The 16,275-nt window shown below is 47.6% G+C and overlaps 1 protein-coding gene across 1 annotated transcript; it reads left to right on the plus strand.

The window, feature by feature from the left end:
- Nucleotides 1-10,983: 10,983 nt before the first annotated feature.
- On the plus strand, nucleotides 10,984-15,289 carry CRYAA (crystallin alpha A). The gene is made up of 3 exons (XM_015617917.2): nucleotides 10,984-12,079; nucleotides 13,016-13,138; nucleotides 14,187-15,289. The coding sequence occupies exons 1-3, from the start codon at nucleotides 11,528-11,530 to the stop codon at nucleotides 14,394-14,396; spliced, it is 885 nt and encodes a 294-aa protein (XP_015473403.2). The 5' UTR covers nucleotides 10,984-11,527; the 3' UTR covers nucleotides 14,397-15,289.
- The last annotated feature ends 986 nt before the right edge of the window (nucleotides 15,290-16,275 follow it).

Raw genomic sequence — 16,275 nt, forward strand, 5'->3', positions numbered from 1 at the left:
AGGAGCACTTTTGCTGTAGAAACAGTCTGAGAGAGCTGGGCTTGTTCAACATGGAGAAAGTTCTGGGGAGAACTTATTGTGGCCTTCCAGTATTTAAAGTGAGCTCATAAAAAGGATGGAGTCTGATTTTATATATGAGCAGACAGTGATAGGACAAGGAGGATTGGTTTAAAGGTAAAAGAGTAGAGATTTAGATTAGATATTAGGAAGAAATTATTTATGTGAGGGTGGTGAGGCCCTGACACAGGTTGCCCAGAAAAGATTTACACTTACATGGCTGCCCCATCCTTCAAAGTGTTCAAGGCTAAGTGTTCGGGCTGGATGAGGCTTTGAGCAACCTGGTCTAGTGGAAGGTGTCCCTGCCTGTGGCAGGGGGTTGGAACAAGATGATCTTTAAGGTCCCTTCCAACCCAAACCATTCTGTGTTTCTGTGGATGGGGGAATCACCTCCATGAGGTGAAGAGGGCTTGCTGGTCTGCCTCTGTGGCAGTCATTAAACCCAGCCACTTCCATCTCTGCAGTGACAGAACAGCAGCACATGCCCATCTCAACCCTTTTCTACAGAGGATCTCTGTGCCCTTTGTCTCTCTCAACAAATGGGCAGCTGCAGGGAGCACCCTAAGGCAAGATCCATGGCACTTTAATCAGTATGCCAATGCCTACAAAAGAGCCTGCTTGTTTTTTTCCCTCCATATAAACTGCTTTCCTAAGCATTTGTATTCACTGGAATGTCATGGGAATTTTGCTGTGTTTCTAGACCAGAAGTGGTCCTAAAATCATGGCTGCAAAAAGTGTCCTCTTAGCAGTGCTTGGGTATTGAGCAGGTATATCAATGCAGGCTCCCCTACTGCTGCTGTCTAATTACACATTCTACTAAACAGCTGGATTAACAAGGTCAAATCCTACAGGCTGTCATTCCTCACTCTGTTTTGATGTGGCAAATATTGTGTGTCTGGTCCTGTGCACTCCTACATCCAGCTAAAGGTCTGGAAAGAAAAGTTTGCTGCTCTGTTCATTCTCCCTGGTGATTCCCCATCCCTAGTCTATCCCTGTGGAGCACAGAGTGCCATCTGCAGCACAGATCCAGCTGCAGGCTGTGTGTGGGTGGGTGGGTGTGGGTGTGTGTGCCACTTTTGGGCTAGCGGAGCACTTGGTGCAAAGGTCAGAACATGCCACATGTGGGAGGACACGAGGCTCCCTGCCTGTGCATGCAGCAGGCTGAGGAGAGCTCAGGCTGTACCTTTCAGCTCTGGATTCTGTACAATGTAGGGTGTTTAGACCGAGGGTCACAAGGCTTTGCTCTGGAGCTGAAGTTGGCATTGCAGTTGGGAGGGTTTAGGGAATAAGCTCAGGGGCTCGTTAAAACCAGTGCTTACCTCCAAAGGGTGCTGCTGTCTGGGAGATAAGCTAAAGAGGTGTGAAACAAGGCAGCAGCACCTGTGAAACCTCACCTCTTTCTTTTGCACCTTCTTTTGTTTCGTCAATAATGCTGTTTTCCCCGCCTCTTGCCTATTTGTGCCAGGAATTAGAAGAATATGGCCGATTTCCTGGGAGCTGCTTGGGAAAATCTAATTGTCTATAGACCAAAATGAGCTGGGAGATGAACACTTTGAAAATCAGATGTGATTTAAGGGTGAGAACGAGGCACCTATGTTTGTCCCTTATGTAGGGAATGACAGAGCAAGTCGCTGGGATGGATGAGATTCCTGACTAATTCAGGTTATCTTGTTGGCACTTTGGGTGTTGGTGCTTTTCAGAGGTTTGGAAAAGCCTTTTACACGTGCCTGGGAATGGTAACAATGACCCCACTGAACCCCTTCCAGAGTCCTGCAGATTTTCAGACCCCAGAGCATGTTTTGCCTGAGTGCTCTGTAAAGGAAAAACCAACTCTGCAGTGTGGCAACCTCTGGGAATAGATGTTAAATGGATGTAGAGCATATTGTGATCTCAACTGAGGGCTGCACATTGCATCTGATATGCTGTGAACACACTGGAAAAATTGCCTGCACTACAGTTTATGGGGATAAAAAGCCCTTGCCAAATGCTGTAAGCCATGGAGCAGCCATGTCCAAACCCTTGGAATAACATTCACTGGAGAAGGGCAACGTCCCTTCTGCTTGGTGTGAAGACATTTATCACATGTCCTTACAAGGGCTGCTCTTCTCACATGGTCTGGAATTCTCAGGTTCTGGGAATCCCAGAGGGACAGATGCAGTTTTTGGGAAGGCTGTCCTCATTTTCTTAAAGATACATGCCAGTATTTTTTTATGTTTTATTGATCACAACAGATATTCTCTTGGCTGACTTTTTATTTCTTCAACCAAAGTGCATCTTTGAAGGTCAAGATAACCCATCCCCCTGGATCAGGGCAGAGGATTTGCAAATAAAGTGTCACAGCTGCTGCAGTGCACAGTGGCTGAAGGACTGGCTCCTTCACAGTTACAGCCTCTTGAAACTCTTTTCAGAAAATAAAGAACTCCCCCAAATTCCAGAAGAAGGTCGTGTGTGAGAGGAGAAACAGTGCACAGGGACTGACTGAGTTGAGTGCTGTGGGTTGGAAGGGCCAGAAGAAGGGTGCTGTGTGTCAGAGTGAGTTGTGAGAGTCTCAGTTGTGAGAATCTCAGACTTTTCCCACAGGGAAACATCCCTTTGTGTGGATGCTTTCTTTACACACCTTTAGAGAAGGCCCAGTACTACAGCCAGTGTGGTCATGCCTGGGTCCCCTTTGTCCCTTTCCAGGGTAATCATCACCAAAGTGTGAGTGTCTCCTTGCAGGTGAGGCATGTCTCCTCCCACCTGGGAAGCAGTGCCCACCTTGGAGAGGAGCAGAGCTGATGGAGCCCCCAGGAGCACATTTCCTTACCATAGGGATGGTTTAATATCTGCCCTCCTCTCATCCCCCTTATGCTTGGGTCATCCCTGGGGCAGGAGCCAGCTTCCTGCCAGGCTGGGACAGGGAGAGGATGGGCACAACAGGGACACAGAAGCAGTGAAATCTTCATGCCCTTCAGAGAATGATGGATTGGGAGGAGCAGGCAGCTCTTTAGAAGCACCAATTCTTTTAGGAGCCCTGGAACAGGTCTATGAAGCAACACAGACCCAGAGGAAGACTGAACAGAACTGGCAGGTTTTAATCACTCCACAGCATGGAAATACACAGATATCCTGGTGAGTAAAATAAGATAGTCAGAGTGAGAGCAGGACAGGACTTTGGAGGTAGAAAGAAGGTCAAACACACTCGATCAGTGGCAAAACAATGGTAATCACTGAAGGAGACTTACCTCTCAGCTCCTTATGTGTGGCTGCAGAACATTCCTCCTGTTGTGCTCTAGGTGGAGAAAGAACACCAAGCCTTGGGCCAAGGACTGCAGTTTTATTTGCTCATCTGCCTGCATGCTATGAGAAGGCTCCAGAAGCATTCTCCTCCATCCACAGCTCATAAAGTGCATTATTTAAACCTTTATAACTGAGAGCACCCTCTTTGGGTCACTGAAAAGCCCTTCTGTGATCTAGAGGTCTCTGTGTCAGCCTAGGGAGTGAGAAATGTTATTCAAATACTTTTATGTTTGCATGCTGCGAGTTTAGATTTGGGGCCTTGCATTTAAAAATGATTGTTCCGAATTTCCCTTCTGTTATTGCACCCACAATTGCAACTCCCCTCCACTGCACCACTTTTCCCAGAACAAACACAAAATTTCTTTTACTCATCAGCTGCAACGGGGATTTTTCTGTTTGCTTGTTTTCTCTCACTGTATTTGGTCCTCCAGCTCTGACCTTTTGACAAAATGCATAAAACATCTGGGAAGGAAAAAAAAAATAATAAAAAAATAAGGAAATTGAAAAGAGGAGATGTTTCAGACTGCAGATGCTGTGACGATCTTTATCATTGAACCTTAATTATACACAGTAGAGCCATGGCCATTGGTGTGGCGTCAGCAGCACCAATGATCCCATCTGCTGTGCCTGAGCACAGCACTTTGCTGTGGGTTAAAGCCTGGGAAATGTGATGCTCTCCAGTTTCATTATCCCTTAGTTTGCGTCTTCTCCCCCGGAGCGTGCTCCAGTCTGGCCCCTGTGCTCCATTCGCCTCACAAGCTCTTGAAGAGACGTCAGGGGGAATTTTGGCTCGTTGTGACTCTTTCCCGTGCTCTGGGGATGTGAAGCAGCCACAAAAGCTGTGGTGTGCAGCAGCTGAGGAGCACTGCTGGGTCAGGCCTGGGCGCAGTGACGCACCAGAGCCGGGCCCAGCGTTCTGCTCGCCGCTAATCCTTCCTCCACCACCCTCCTGCTAATGCTCATCCTCACATGAGTGCACACAAATCCAGCAAGAGGATTTGGGAGCAGCTTAGACAAATGGTTCATTAGGGTCTTTTCTCTGCCAAGGGGTGTTGTTTGGTTGGTTTTTTTTTTCTTTCTTCCCTGGGCTCCCATCACCGAGCTACTGTAAAAATAAATTCTCCAAGTCACCAGACAGCTGCCACCCTAACAGACTCGTGAGGGACAGGGATCATTATCCTATCAAGAGATGGCCTTTTTTTTGCTCTCAGTTAGGCTGCTGGATGAACAGAGTGGGTCCCTGCAAGCCAAATAAAAGCTGTAATTATTTTGTGTTTCTCCTCAGCACAGGGAGAGCTGTGGATCCTGTGGTGCTGCACCTGTTGGAGGTTCAGAGAGAATCACTCCTGTGAAGGGACATGCTCCCTGGGGCAGTCTCTGGATGTGTGCTGTTCAATCACTGCAGGTTTTCTAGTTTAAAGAACTTTTAGAATTATACAGGTAGCCTGGGTACACACAGAAGTTGGTGGAGAATTGAGTTGGTTTCAGTGTCTGTAGTACCAGCAGGTCTCTCAATACCTCCCTAGCCTCTCTTAATACCTCTCTAGCCTGGGTCAATAACAAGCCTTGCCTGTCCAAACCCCCTTCATCAGTGTCCCTGATAGATCTGATACTGCCTTCTTGCCCTGTCCACTGTCTCTGCAAGCATCTGCACTGACAAACTGCTCAATTCCCAGTCCCACACTGCACCTGAGCACTGAACAACTACTGCACCATCACCTGCAGTCAGGCAGTTTTTGGAGCTTTCCTGGATGGCTTCATGATTCATGCAATGATGTCTGCATTCAATGTTTAATGCCTCCCCTCCAAGCCCTGCTCAGAGAGGCAGACTCTGACCAGGACTGGGCTCTCACTGCACCATCACCAAGGGACTACAGGATTTGCAGAATGCCTTTTACTGAGCTGCTTCTCCTGATAAGACCAGTCTCTTTCCATGGTATCTTCTCTTCCAATCTTCTTTCCTCCAGACCTCCTCCTCCTCCTGCCTCTCCTTCCCCACAGCATCAGCACCACTTCTCCTGCACCAGCAAATAAAGCCACTTTTCTTTCTGGCTACTCACTCTTCTTCCTGGCTACCCACTCCTGCCTGTATTCCATACTTTCCCAGTGCAAAGGCTAGGTATCAGTCATTAGGAGAAGAAAATTCTGTATGGTCACCCTGCAATGGGCTCTGCAATCTGCTCAGTGCAGGAATGCTCATGTGGACTGAGAAGAAATAACCCACATGTAAACAGTCAAGAACACTGTAAGAAAAAGAAAATTAATCTATGAATTCAAAGTTGTAGCAAGTTGTGATTTATTTTTGAAGAGGTATTTATCTGAAGAGATATCTTTATTTTATTTTTTTTTAATTTTTAAAGTTCACACCAAACCAAGAATGGACATAAGTTCTCCTTTCTTCTGGAAAATAGCCAAGATTTTAATTCCTCAAGGTGTTGCATCACTTGCCATAATTATTTGCTTTAGACGAGTAAACATCACGTTACAAAACAACCATACACTCTCAAACTCTCTGGTCTGAAAATAAAAATGGGTCAAATTTCCAGAGCCAAAGGAATATTTTACACAGCAGCACAAGGGGCCATGGAAAGCTCAGGGAGATGAGATCTGGTTGCAAGGCAGGAGAACTCTCAGCAGCAAGCTCTGTGGAGTTGCAAGCAAGATGGTTTTATATAAAGAAAGGACCAGGGTAGTGAAAAGGGCTGAAATTGTGCCTCTGCCAAATCATTTTACAGGATAATACTCACCTGAGATCTACAGATGGGGAGAAGCATCACTGCTTAGCAGCTGTAAACTTCCAAACCTGCTCCTGTCCCCGTTCTCCTGCTCTCTGGGTGTGTGTGAGATGCTCTCTCCACATCTCCCACTCTCTGGGAGCTGCTGCACGCTGGGAAGCAAAGAGCATCCCTCATTCCCTATGCAAATCCATTGATGAAAACATAAAATGCATTGTGCTGCTAAAACTTGCTGAGCTTGTTTGACTAAGTGCCAAGGATTAGCAGCACGTAAATTCACCATTGATTTGACAACAATGATATTATGTGCCCTAAACACTGATGGGATTTGTTCAGTGTTTAGGATGTGGGCTCTGATGTGGAAAAAAGGGATTGCTAGTAATTTTTTAAGCCTCTTTGGCTGCACCAAGGCAGACTGTTGATATTATATAAATTCTTTAGATAAAATAAATATCAGTCTTAGGATAAGTAGAGTGGATGTTTAACTTTTCCAGTGTACAGCTGAATTGTAAAGCTGACTGTGGATTGCTGTATACTGTAAAATGAAAATTGCCCCATCCCTCCAAAACTGGTAAAAAGGAGATGTTGGAGTAAAAAAAGAATCACAAAGGGCAGCAATAAAACAGAGGATTACGCCTTAAAAATGGTGAGGTGAAGATTTCTTTGTCAGTAGAAAACTAAAAACGTCCCCTCCATGACTTGTCCCCACTGTGATTGTTCCCTCCCTGGCTCTGGTGTTCAGCAACTTTGCAGCCACAGGCCCTGTGGGACAGAAGCATTGTCAGCATGAGTGGGGACCTCCTGGGACAAAACTTGGGGTACAGGGTTGATCTTTCATTAGGCAGGAGCTGCAGAGGCAAACTCAGTCAAGAGTCTGGAGGACAGGGGCTGCTCACCTGCTCCCAGCTGGGCAGCTCAGGGCTGTGTGAGAAAAATGAGAATTTGCAGGGTTCTCTAGGGATGTGCTGGTCTCTTTTGAAAAGGAAAGCAAGCCCAGTTTGGTGGCTGTTTGTTTGTTTTTTCAAAGGTGCTCAGCATGCAGTGACCCTCCCACTAACTGGCTTCTTTTTTGCTGTGAGCTATCCCCCAATAGTTACTTTCAAGTGTTCTTTGCTTTTAATAAGAATCACTGATTAATCTATTTTTTTTTTAAATAGCACCTGTCATTTCTCATGCCAGACCTCCCACTGCATCCCCCTGCAGCCCCAAGCCCAGATAAGCATTGTGCAAACTGCACTGATAACGTGGCCAGCCCTCCTCCCATCCTTTATAAATTTCAGCAAGATATCAACAGCATTCAGAACTCATCAGAATGACTGCTTTCCTGCTTTCCATGGAGGAAAATGGACAGGATTTTTCCTGTGTGGTGGGGAGGAAAATGAGTCTCACTGCTGTTATAATCACCTGCTCCCTCCTCCATCAGCATCCCAGGCCTGCCGTGGTGGAAAGGTTCGAAGCTCCTGGTCATGAGGAACAGGAAATGAGTCTTATAAAGACAAGGCTCTTCCCTGAAAAAGAAAGAAAGAAAGAAAGAAATGCTCAATTCTGTGATCATTCTAGGGAAAGCTTTTACTAAGTGCTTAGCAGCCAAAACTGACCACGAGTGAGCTTGCCCTTTCTGCTTGACTGCTTGCATTCTGACTTCTATGACTTCATACTGACTTCTTGCATCCTTTCCAAAACTTGGTCTATTCAAGAGTAAGAAAAACATGGTCTTTTGTTTCTTTTCCCCACTCACCAGCTTTCTTACACACATTAGGTGGTATTTTCCACCACAGCAAGAGTGACAGGAGGAAAACTTGCAAAAAAAAATCATTATTATTTACTCTAGCTTCTTGTCCCTCTCATGATCTTGTTTTTGTAACTCATGGATTTCTATGAAGTGGAAACAGTCTGACCAGCATGCTGCAACAATTTTATCATCAAATATTGCCATAGGTTGCTCAATACCTTATCACTAAACAGCTGATACAAACACAGAGGACCTTTTAAATGAGTATAGTTGTATTTTGGGGGTTGATATGTGTATTTGAAAGAAAAAGCACTGGGATGAATTCCTGTTTTCCATGAGTTGCATCCTCTGCAGGGTGATAGGGTACACTTGAGTGGAAATGCAGATCAGAGCAGAGTCTGCCTTTCTTGGCTCTCCTGGGGCTGCAACAAAGCAGTTGGGAACAGGAACCCCCGTTCTATCAGCACTTCAGAATCTCCTACAAACCCTCCACAGTCACTGCTGATCAGTCACTACACCTGACTGGTGTCTCCTCTGCTTCAATATTTGCTTTTTTTCTTCACCCTGGGCTTGCACAGAGCTTGGCAGGGGGGTTGGAGACAGCCCTGGGCTCACCTGGAAATGGGACCTGGATGTCAGTCATGCAGACAAACTGAGAGCAGCTAAACACAAGCAGGGGCTGTGCTTGCTTGTTGAGGGCAGCTTTACTCAGGAACGTGGTCTGGGGTTCCTTCAGTTTGTCCTGGGCAATATCCTTTACCAAATGTCTCACTCACATGCTGGCAATTACACATCATAATTTAGGAAGGGATTATTTCAAAGGTAAGTAGAACTTTCTGGAGGACTTTCTCAGTTTGACTCACATTCTAAACTTGCAGTGAAGCTTTGGAAAAAACTGCCTCTGATGCATTGCTCTTGGATGTGCTCATGACCATATTCATTAATTTTCTTCCATTCAATTTCCACCGACAAATCTCACTGCTTTTGCTCAGCAGGTGATAATGATGCTCAAATGTTGCGTGTCTTGTGAGGTCTGGCCTGCTGAACTGATGCAAAATGATCACTTTCTCTTCTCATACCAGATTCCCACTGGATGGGATTCATCTCATCAGCTTTGCTTGTCCAGAAGGAAATTAGAATTACAATTGCCTCCTCAGCTCCCTTCTGAGATAGAGACACTGCTGAAAGGGGTCTTCTTTCACCTTTCCTACCCACCCACATGATGATGTGATCTGGAGGCATCTGTCCCTCCACTGACTGGACAGGCAGTATGGACAACTCATATGAACAGGACACAGAAGTTTTAGACCATTGGAAGTCACATGTGACAACTCAGAGATTGTTTTTTTTCCCCAGAGGCATGCAGACAGCATGAAGTCTGCATCAGAAAAAAAACCCTGTAAATAAAATTTACATTTCAGTGAAATATTTTTGCCTGCAAAAGACAAAAATGTCTGTCCAAGACATATGGATATGATAATTTTAGGGAAAGCCATGAAAATGTGGGTCCAGAAGAAAGTAAAGACATAAAACCATGAAGTTGGCTGCCGCTTTTCGATTATTTGAGTGTGTGGTAGTATACATAACTTCAGATAAAATTCAGTTGAAGAAATATTTCTCATTTTTCTCTGAAGAGCCAATTCCTTTCATCTCAGTGAACATACAGAGTGCTCTGGTTTACCTGTATGTTTCCCACTGGCACAGGGTGCCCAGAGAAGCTGCCCCATTCTTGGCAGTGTTCAAAGCCTGGTTGGATCTGGCTTAGAGCAACTTGAGCTCCCTCCTTCCTCCTGGCCTCAGTAATCCAGGGAATAATCTGGGGAACACACTGGAGGTCAGAGCTGAAGGGTTTAGCAGTTTTGTAAGGACTGAAGGATGCCCAGAGAGGATCCTGCCATTGTGTGCATTGCTCCCTGTGCTCCTGCCATAACCCCTGGCTTGGGAAACACAAAGAGGATGTTCCCAACACACTTCAGGGATGGCATTCACCCCTCACCTGGGGCCCAAATGGCCTGTCACCATTTGTCATCATGTCTGCCCAAATTTCTCTCACTTTCTGTGTGAACAGCATTCCCACAGTTCCTCTACCAGTCAAATAAATAACTTGCTTTGTGTGTTCCAGTGAGTGCTTTGGGATTTGAACTTGTTCCTGTGTGTCTCCTCTCACTTTTCCTCTTATCCTGCCCATCAGGTGATGCATTCTGCATCAGGTCATTGCTGCCAGTTGGCTAAAAGCAGGTTAGCAGGTCTCTGGAACTGGCTGGCTGAGGAGAGATTGTTTTTTTTTTCCTCTGCCAGGACAAATCTCACAGAGTTCTTGAAGAAAAATCTTGGTAGTGCTTTATGACTCATTTGCTTTCTCTTAATTTCTCAAACAAAATGACAGATTTGGTACAATGGGAATAAATGAGGGGTTAGGTCTCTCTCTTGTGGTTTTTTCCCTCCATTCCCTTGAGGAGGGATTGATCTCTTTTTGACACCTGATTTTAGAAAATCCTTCATTCCTGAGAGCCAAGGCCAGATGATGGGGCCTTTTCTTGCTGGAGCTACGTAAAAGCTTTTGTCTGTCTTCTTTGCAGTCTTTACTGTGGTTTTGTGTGTTTTTCTCCTCAAGTTTTTGCTTTTCATGAAGGAAAACCTCTGTAACATGGTCTTCTGGTTCCTACAATTCCTCCAAGTCCCAGGATTTTCCAAGACCACACGGTGCCTGGATGCCAGGCCATTCTCAGCTGAATATCACTCAGTGATAGAAAAGCCTCAGTGCTTTTCTCACTTTAGCTCCTCTGGCCTGGAATGATCTGGTTTCTCCCCTAGAAGAGGGCAGGATCTCAGCCACCCTTGGTTTCTTTAGTCCCTGACAATGTGAGAAGATGATTCAGCCCCTCATATCTGAAGTGCATGACTCCCAACACGGGTGCTTCTGCTGCTCAGAGGCTCCTGGAACACAATCCCTGCATCTCTGGGTGTGATGGGAATAGGGATTCAGCTGTGGCCACAGCCTGTGAGCCTTGCTGTGGAGCTGGGCAGCCTGGCTGCCCTTTCACTGCCCAGCCACCTCAGCTCTCTGGCAGAGCCTGCGGCTCTGGCGGCGGGCACGGTGCCCATTGCCCAGCAGCCCAGGGTGCCAGATGACCCCTTAAAGGAGGCTTTAAGTGAAACAGAACTGAAAAACAGCTATAACCAGAAATGCATGTTAAGCAGGATCTGTGCTGTGACACCATGAGATAAATGGATCTCCCACATCACTCCTAAATCAAAACAAGGACACTCTCAAGAGCAGCTTTGGGACTGATGTTACAGTCAGAGACCAAGTTTATTTTTCTTTCTTTCTTTTGCCAAAGTATTTTTTGTTAAAAGTTTTTGTTTTGTCAGACAAAAAACGATGCTCTGCATCATTTGTTAGTCCTGCTTCCCTGATAGTCCTGCCATGATCCCTGTGCTAGGGGCATCAAGCCCCTCTTGAGTATCAGGGGCACTTTGTAGCATGTTACAAAAAATTCCCCTTCTTCAACCTGAATCAGACCTTCTTTCCTTGCTTGGAAGAAAGCTGTTTCATTTATTTGGAAGAAATGTTGAGTTTCTGCTTCAAGGAGGGGAAGAAAAGAAGCAAATTAATGAAACCCAAGGTCAGGTTACGAAGACCCACGGAGCAGATCTCTTTCACAAGCCTCTTTGAGATGCCCACCAGGGTGTCCTGTTCAGCCTGCTCGATTCCACAAGGGGCATGCCAGCACCCCTGGGCACCCCATGCCTCGCAGCCTGCTGCCTGGCATCATCCCTCCAGGACATCTGGCACCGATTCCAACCAGACTGTCATTTCCAGGTCAGTCTCCGCATTTCTGCTGACCGCGTTGCCTCCATCATGAGATCATGTCTTTCCAGAGGAATCCTGCTAATGCCTTCATTCTGCGAGGCCGGTATATATAGGGGGAGCTTCCCTGGGGCTGCACCGTGCAGTCCAGCCAAGGCATCGCCGTCTCCCCAGCAGCGGCACTGCCCCTTCTGCTCTCCCCTTGCAGCCACAGGTCTCAGCAGCAGCAGCAGCAGCAGCAGCAGCAGCAGCAGCAGCAGCAGCAGCAGCAGCAGCATGGACATTACCATCCAGCACCCCTGGTTCAAGCGTGCTCTGGGACCCCTCATTCCAAGCCGTTTGTTTGACCAGTTTTTTGGAGAGGGTCTCCTTGAGTATGACCTCCTGCCTTTGTTCTCATCCACTATCAGCCCCTACTACAGGCAGTCCCTCTTCCGCAGCGTGCTGGAGTCGGGCATTTCAGAGGTAAGGGCCCTTTGATTTCCTCTCCTTTTCCTTCCTCTCCCTCCTTATGCCTCCAGCTGCTCCTCTTCACCCACATCTCACACTGCTGTAGCCCCACAAGAGGGGATGAGGAAGACTCTGGTCCCACTGCCAGGCACAGCCCACCCACCCCTTCTCAGGCACAAAGGGAAACCCTCGCCCTCGCTGGGAACAAAGCTTCCCTTTGAGAACCAGGAACCTTTTTGGCTCCTTTTGAGGGTTATTTCCAACACAAGAAGGCTGGTTTTGCTGCTCTGTGCCTGCCACCTGTGTAGTGAAGAAGAGCAAGGTTGCTTCCAGAGTAAGTGCCTGTGAGGGCAGCTCAACATGGGAGAGCACCCTGGCAAGTGGGAGCTTTCTCCACCTTCTCCTCCACCTTGGGAGCTTGGTGGTTTTAGCAGTCCTTCACTGAAGGACCATGGAGCAATTTTCTGAAGGGAACTGTAGGGGAATGTGTAGCTGTGGGGGCCGTGATCTGAAATTCAGGTGCTTTCTGTAGCCCTCTCTTATCGTTTTCCTCCCAAAGCTACAAGCACAACGAAACTATAAACCACTGAAAGCACAAAACACGTGCTACCAGCGAGTCTTACACTGGTTTCCATCCCCTCTCTGTGCCTGGTTTGTCTGGCAAGTCACTGAGTGCTAAAAGGTCTCTGGCACAAGAGGAGCAGCAAGGAGAAACAACTGTCCCCAAAGCCAAGGTGCAGACACCTCCCACAGCCTCCCAGTGACCCTGACACCTCCCACGGCCTCTCAATGTCCCTGCGTCCCCAAAATGGGAAGAAGGCCCCTGCTGAGGCCCATAGCCACAGAAGGACAAAGTGCCAGACCACCCCTTTTTTGGCCTCTAATCTGTGGTGATGGCTCTGCCTCCACACCCGGAGCTCGGGCCTCACTGTGTGACAATGCTCGTTTCAGGTGAGGTCTGATCGGGACAAGTTCACAATCATGCTGGATGTAAAACACTTCTCTCCCGAAGACTTGAGTGTGAAGATTATTGATGACTTTGTGGAAATCCATGGCAAGCACAGTGAAAGGCAGGTAAGTGGAGGTGACGGTGATGATGGAGCAACTGGGGAGTCCAGCTCCATTTTCCTTCTTTCCAATGGTTCTCAGCTGAAGGAAAAAAACCAGAATTTATCAGAAGAAGGAGTTAATTATGAATTGTCATTATTGGCATGGCCTGTTCCCATAGAGCCCCCACCTGATAACTGACAATAACAAGCTAATCCACCCCTCTTTTGTTTATTTTCAATCATCATCTTCCATAACCGTCAGATGACGATGTCCATTGTTCACTAATAACACTGGGCCAGACACAGAACATCATCTGGCGCTGCTGAAGCATGGCTGAGTTTTCATAAGCCAGAATCCTTAGTGAAAACAGAGTTTTCATATGCCAATCTGGGAGAGAAAAGCAAGAGCAAACAAAACAAAGGAAAACCAACCAAGTGCCTCAGGCTTGGAAACTTTTAACACGGATGTCATGGAAATATCTGTGGGGGTCGAAAAGTGAATTATACCAGCAGGGGTTTAATTCTTCTCATACACATTTTTGGCCAGACAAAGCTCTAGCCTGGAAACAGTATGTATTTTTTAATATAGTTATTATTCTCATGGCCAACTTTAGAAAAATAATTGCATTTCTCATCCTTTTGGCCAGAAAAAGAAGGGGGCCAGGATTGTGTACTTTGGCTGACACAGCATTGCAGCCTAGTAAATAAATATATGGGTGCACACGTCTGCCTTGCTTTTACCTTCCCAGGCCTCCAGACTTTGTCTCCAATCATCCTTTGAAACCAGAGGTCTAAATCAGATCCCATCCTGGGATCAAACCTATGGCCAAAATCACTCCCTGCTGCTCTGCTCAGCTCTTGCAGCATCAGAGGTGTCGGGGGGACACCTACCCCTACAAACCTGTAAAACTAAACCCAGCAGAGGCGTGCCTGGCAGTCCTGGCAGAGCAGTGTCAGGATCCACCAGGGAGATTGTGGATCTCCTGCTCCGAGGGAGCCGGACAAAGGGAGGCACGGCGCGGTGCCGGCGGGTTTCTGACACGCCTTCCTCCCCTTTCCCCACTGCCTCTCAGGACGACCATGGCTACATCTCCCGGGAGTTCCACCGCCGGTACCGCCTGCCCGCCAACGTGGACCAGGCTGCCATCACCTGCTCCCTGTCCAACGATGGCATGCTGACCTTCTCGGGCCCCAAGGTCCCCTCCAACATGGACGCCAGCCACAGCGAGAGGCCCATCCCCGTGTCCCGCGAGGAGAAGCCCACCTCCGCTCCCTCCTCCTAAGCCCGCCGGCCACCGCGCTGTGCAGGCTGCCACCACCTGCAGGTCTCACTCCCAGAGCCTTTGCGTAGATATCAGTGAATATCTAGAGGGGTTTCTTCTGTTGGTTCCTCCCCCACTTTGTTTCCTCTCTTGGTTTTTTTTTTTTGTTGTTTTTTTTTTGTTTTTTTTGTTTTCCCCCTTTCCCCTTGGATGGAACGAGGGGCTGGGTGAGTGGCTGGTGGACTTGGAAGCTTAAACCTTGTGGGGATGGCATGGATGGCAGTGCTGCCATGCTGCTGTACTTGCTGAAAGGGTCTTCGTCCGGTGCTGTAGCCCATATCCACCATCAGGTACGAAGGAGTGCGCGAGTAACGCTGGCTCCTGGTGCACCAAGCCTTGAGGCGAGGCTTGGAGCAGGGGAAAAGCCCTGCAAAATTGCTGTACCCCACTCAGAGTTAAACTGGTTACTCTCAAACAGCAACAGAGCCAAGTCCCACACTCAAGACCCCACGTCCATGTGACGAACCTGCCGCGAGTTCCTTGCAACCGCAGGAGAAATAATGATAATAATAATAATTAATAATTAATACTATCTCACCTTCGGGGGGTTGCAACGTGTATTTTCTTCCTTTTCAGCGAAGTGTTTAAGTGTCTCTGTTCACACCTCTGCCCTGTCATTTCCCTTCGGGACAGCTGACAGGAGGACAAGCACGTCTTTCCACTGTCTTTGTAGGCCCTCGTGGGGGGAGAGGGGGGCTCACCGCTCTGCAGAGGCTTCTCACCCCCAGCCAGCTCTCCCCAGCCTGTGTGTGACACACAGTTTCCCTTGCTCTCTCCCTGTAACCCTAGGCTAGCTCCACCTCTCCCGCTGGTATCTGGCGCTCAACCTGAGAACGTGGTCAGTGGCGGTCAATAAAGTGATATAGGAAACACGCAACCGGCGTTGGGGGTTTCATTTGTTCCTTTGTGAGGCTTTTGAAGGTCAGTGTGGTGCCCAGCACCACCGGGAGGATGTGCTTTCCACCTCTGCAAGTACGTTTTGTGAGGATGACTCGCCCTTTCTTTTGTGTTCCCGCTGTCCCTCGTGCAAGCAAAACCCAAAGGATCAGAGAAAGAACAAAATTCAGCAGCCTGACCACCACACCATTCCTTCAGATCATTGGGTCAGCACAAGCAGCAGTTCAGACCTCACATCCATGGAACCACATGACAGATTTTATCTGAAATTAATGATTAAAGTTGTTTGATATCAAGGTGGCTGGGGTGAAGGCCCGAGCTCTCCCTGCAGTTGCCACACATGAAATCCACAGCTCCAGTGTCTGTGTACACCTGAATACCCAAGACTAAAGGTTCCAGCACTCATGCTCTACTCAACTTTCCACACAGATGTGGATTTCCAGGGTGTTCAGCAAAGGCCCCCCACATCCCCATCATTTGCCACATAGGTATAATCATCTCAAACAGCTTTTGCTCTGCCAAAAAGCTGAGCCCACCAACCTCCTCCTCTTTGATGCTGATTAGCTGTGAGAAACAGAGGAAATAAATGCAGATGTTTGTTCATTGTAGGTTTTTTTCTTTTTAATTCTCAAGGCGTGGGCTTAAATATTAATATGAGCCATAAACACAGAAGCTCTGAGACTATTTAAATTTAAAAGCCACATGCTTCTGCCATATCTCAGCTAAAACTCAGGAAGGGCTGGGAGTTCAGGAGTAGAGGCATCACCTCTTATCCAGAGAAAGTGAGTGTGCCCAGGGCTCATCCCAGTCCCCCACCTGCATCCCCTGAGGGGTCATTGCTGGGACCAGCATCACAGCACCTGAGGCAGAGGCTGGGAGTGGGACAAGGCTGCAGGAGGGGGAAAGTGCTGCACATGCAGGAGAAAGGGGGCAAAGGAGGGAG

Source organism: Parus major, chromosome 1 (assembly GCF_001522545.3).
Source record: "Parus major isolate Abel chromosome 1, Parus_major1.1, whole genome shotgun sequence".
Classification (NCBI taxonomy): Eukaryota; Metazoa; Chordata; class Aves; order Passeriformes; family Paridae; genus Parus; species Parus major.

Coding starts and splice junctions, on each gene's coding strand:
- CRYAA (XM_015617917.2), top strand. CDS start 11,528: ATGCCAGCACCCCTGGGCACCCCATGCCTCGCAGCCTGCTGCCTGGCA. Junction 12,080..13,015: donor TGGAGTCGGGCATTTCAGAG/GTAAGGGCCCTT, acceptor TGCTCGTTTCAG/GTGAGGTCTGATCGGGACAA. Junction 13,139..14,186: donor GCAAGCACAGTGAAAGGCAG/GTAAGTGGAGGT, acceptor ACTGCCTCTCAG/GACGACCATGGCTACATCTC.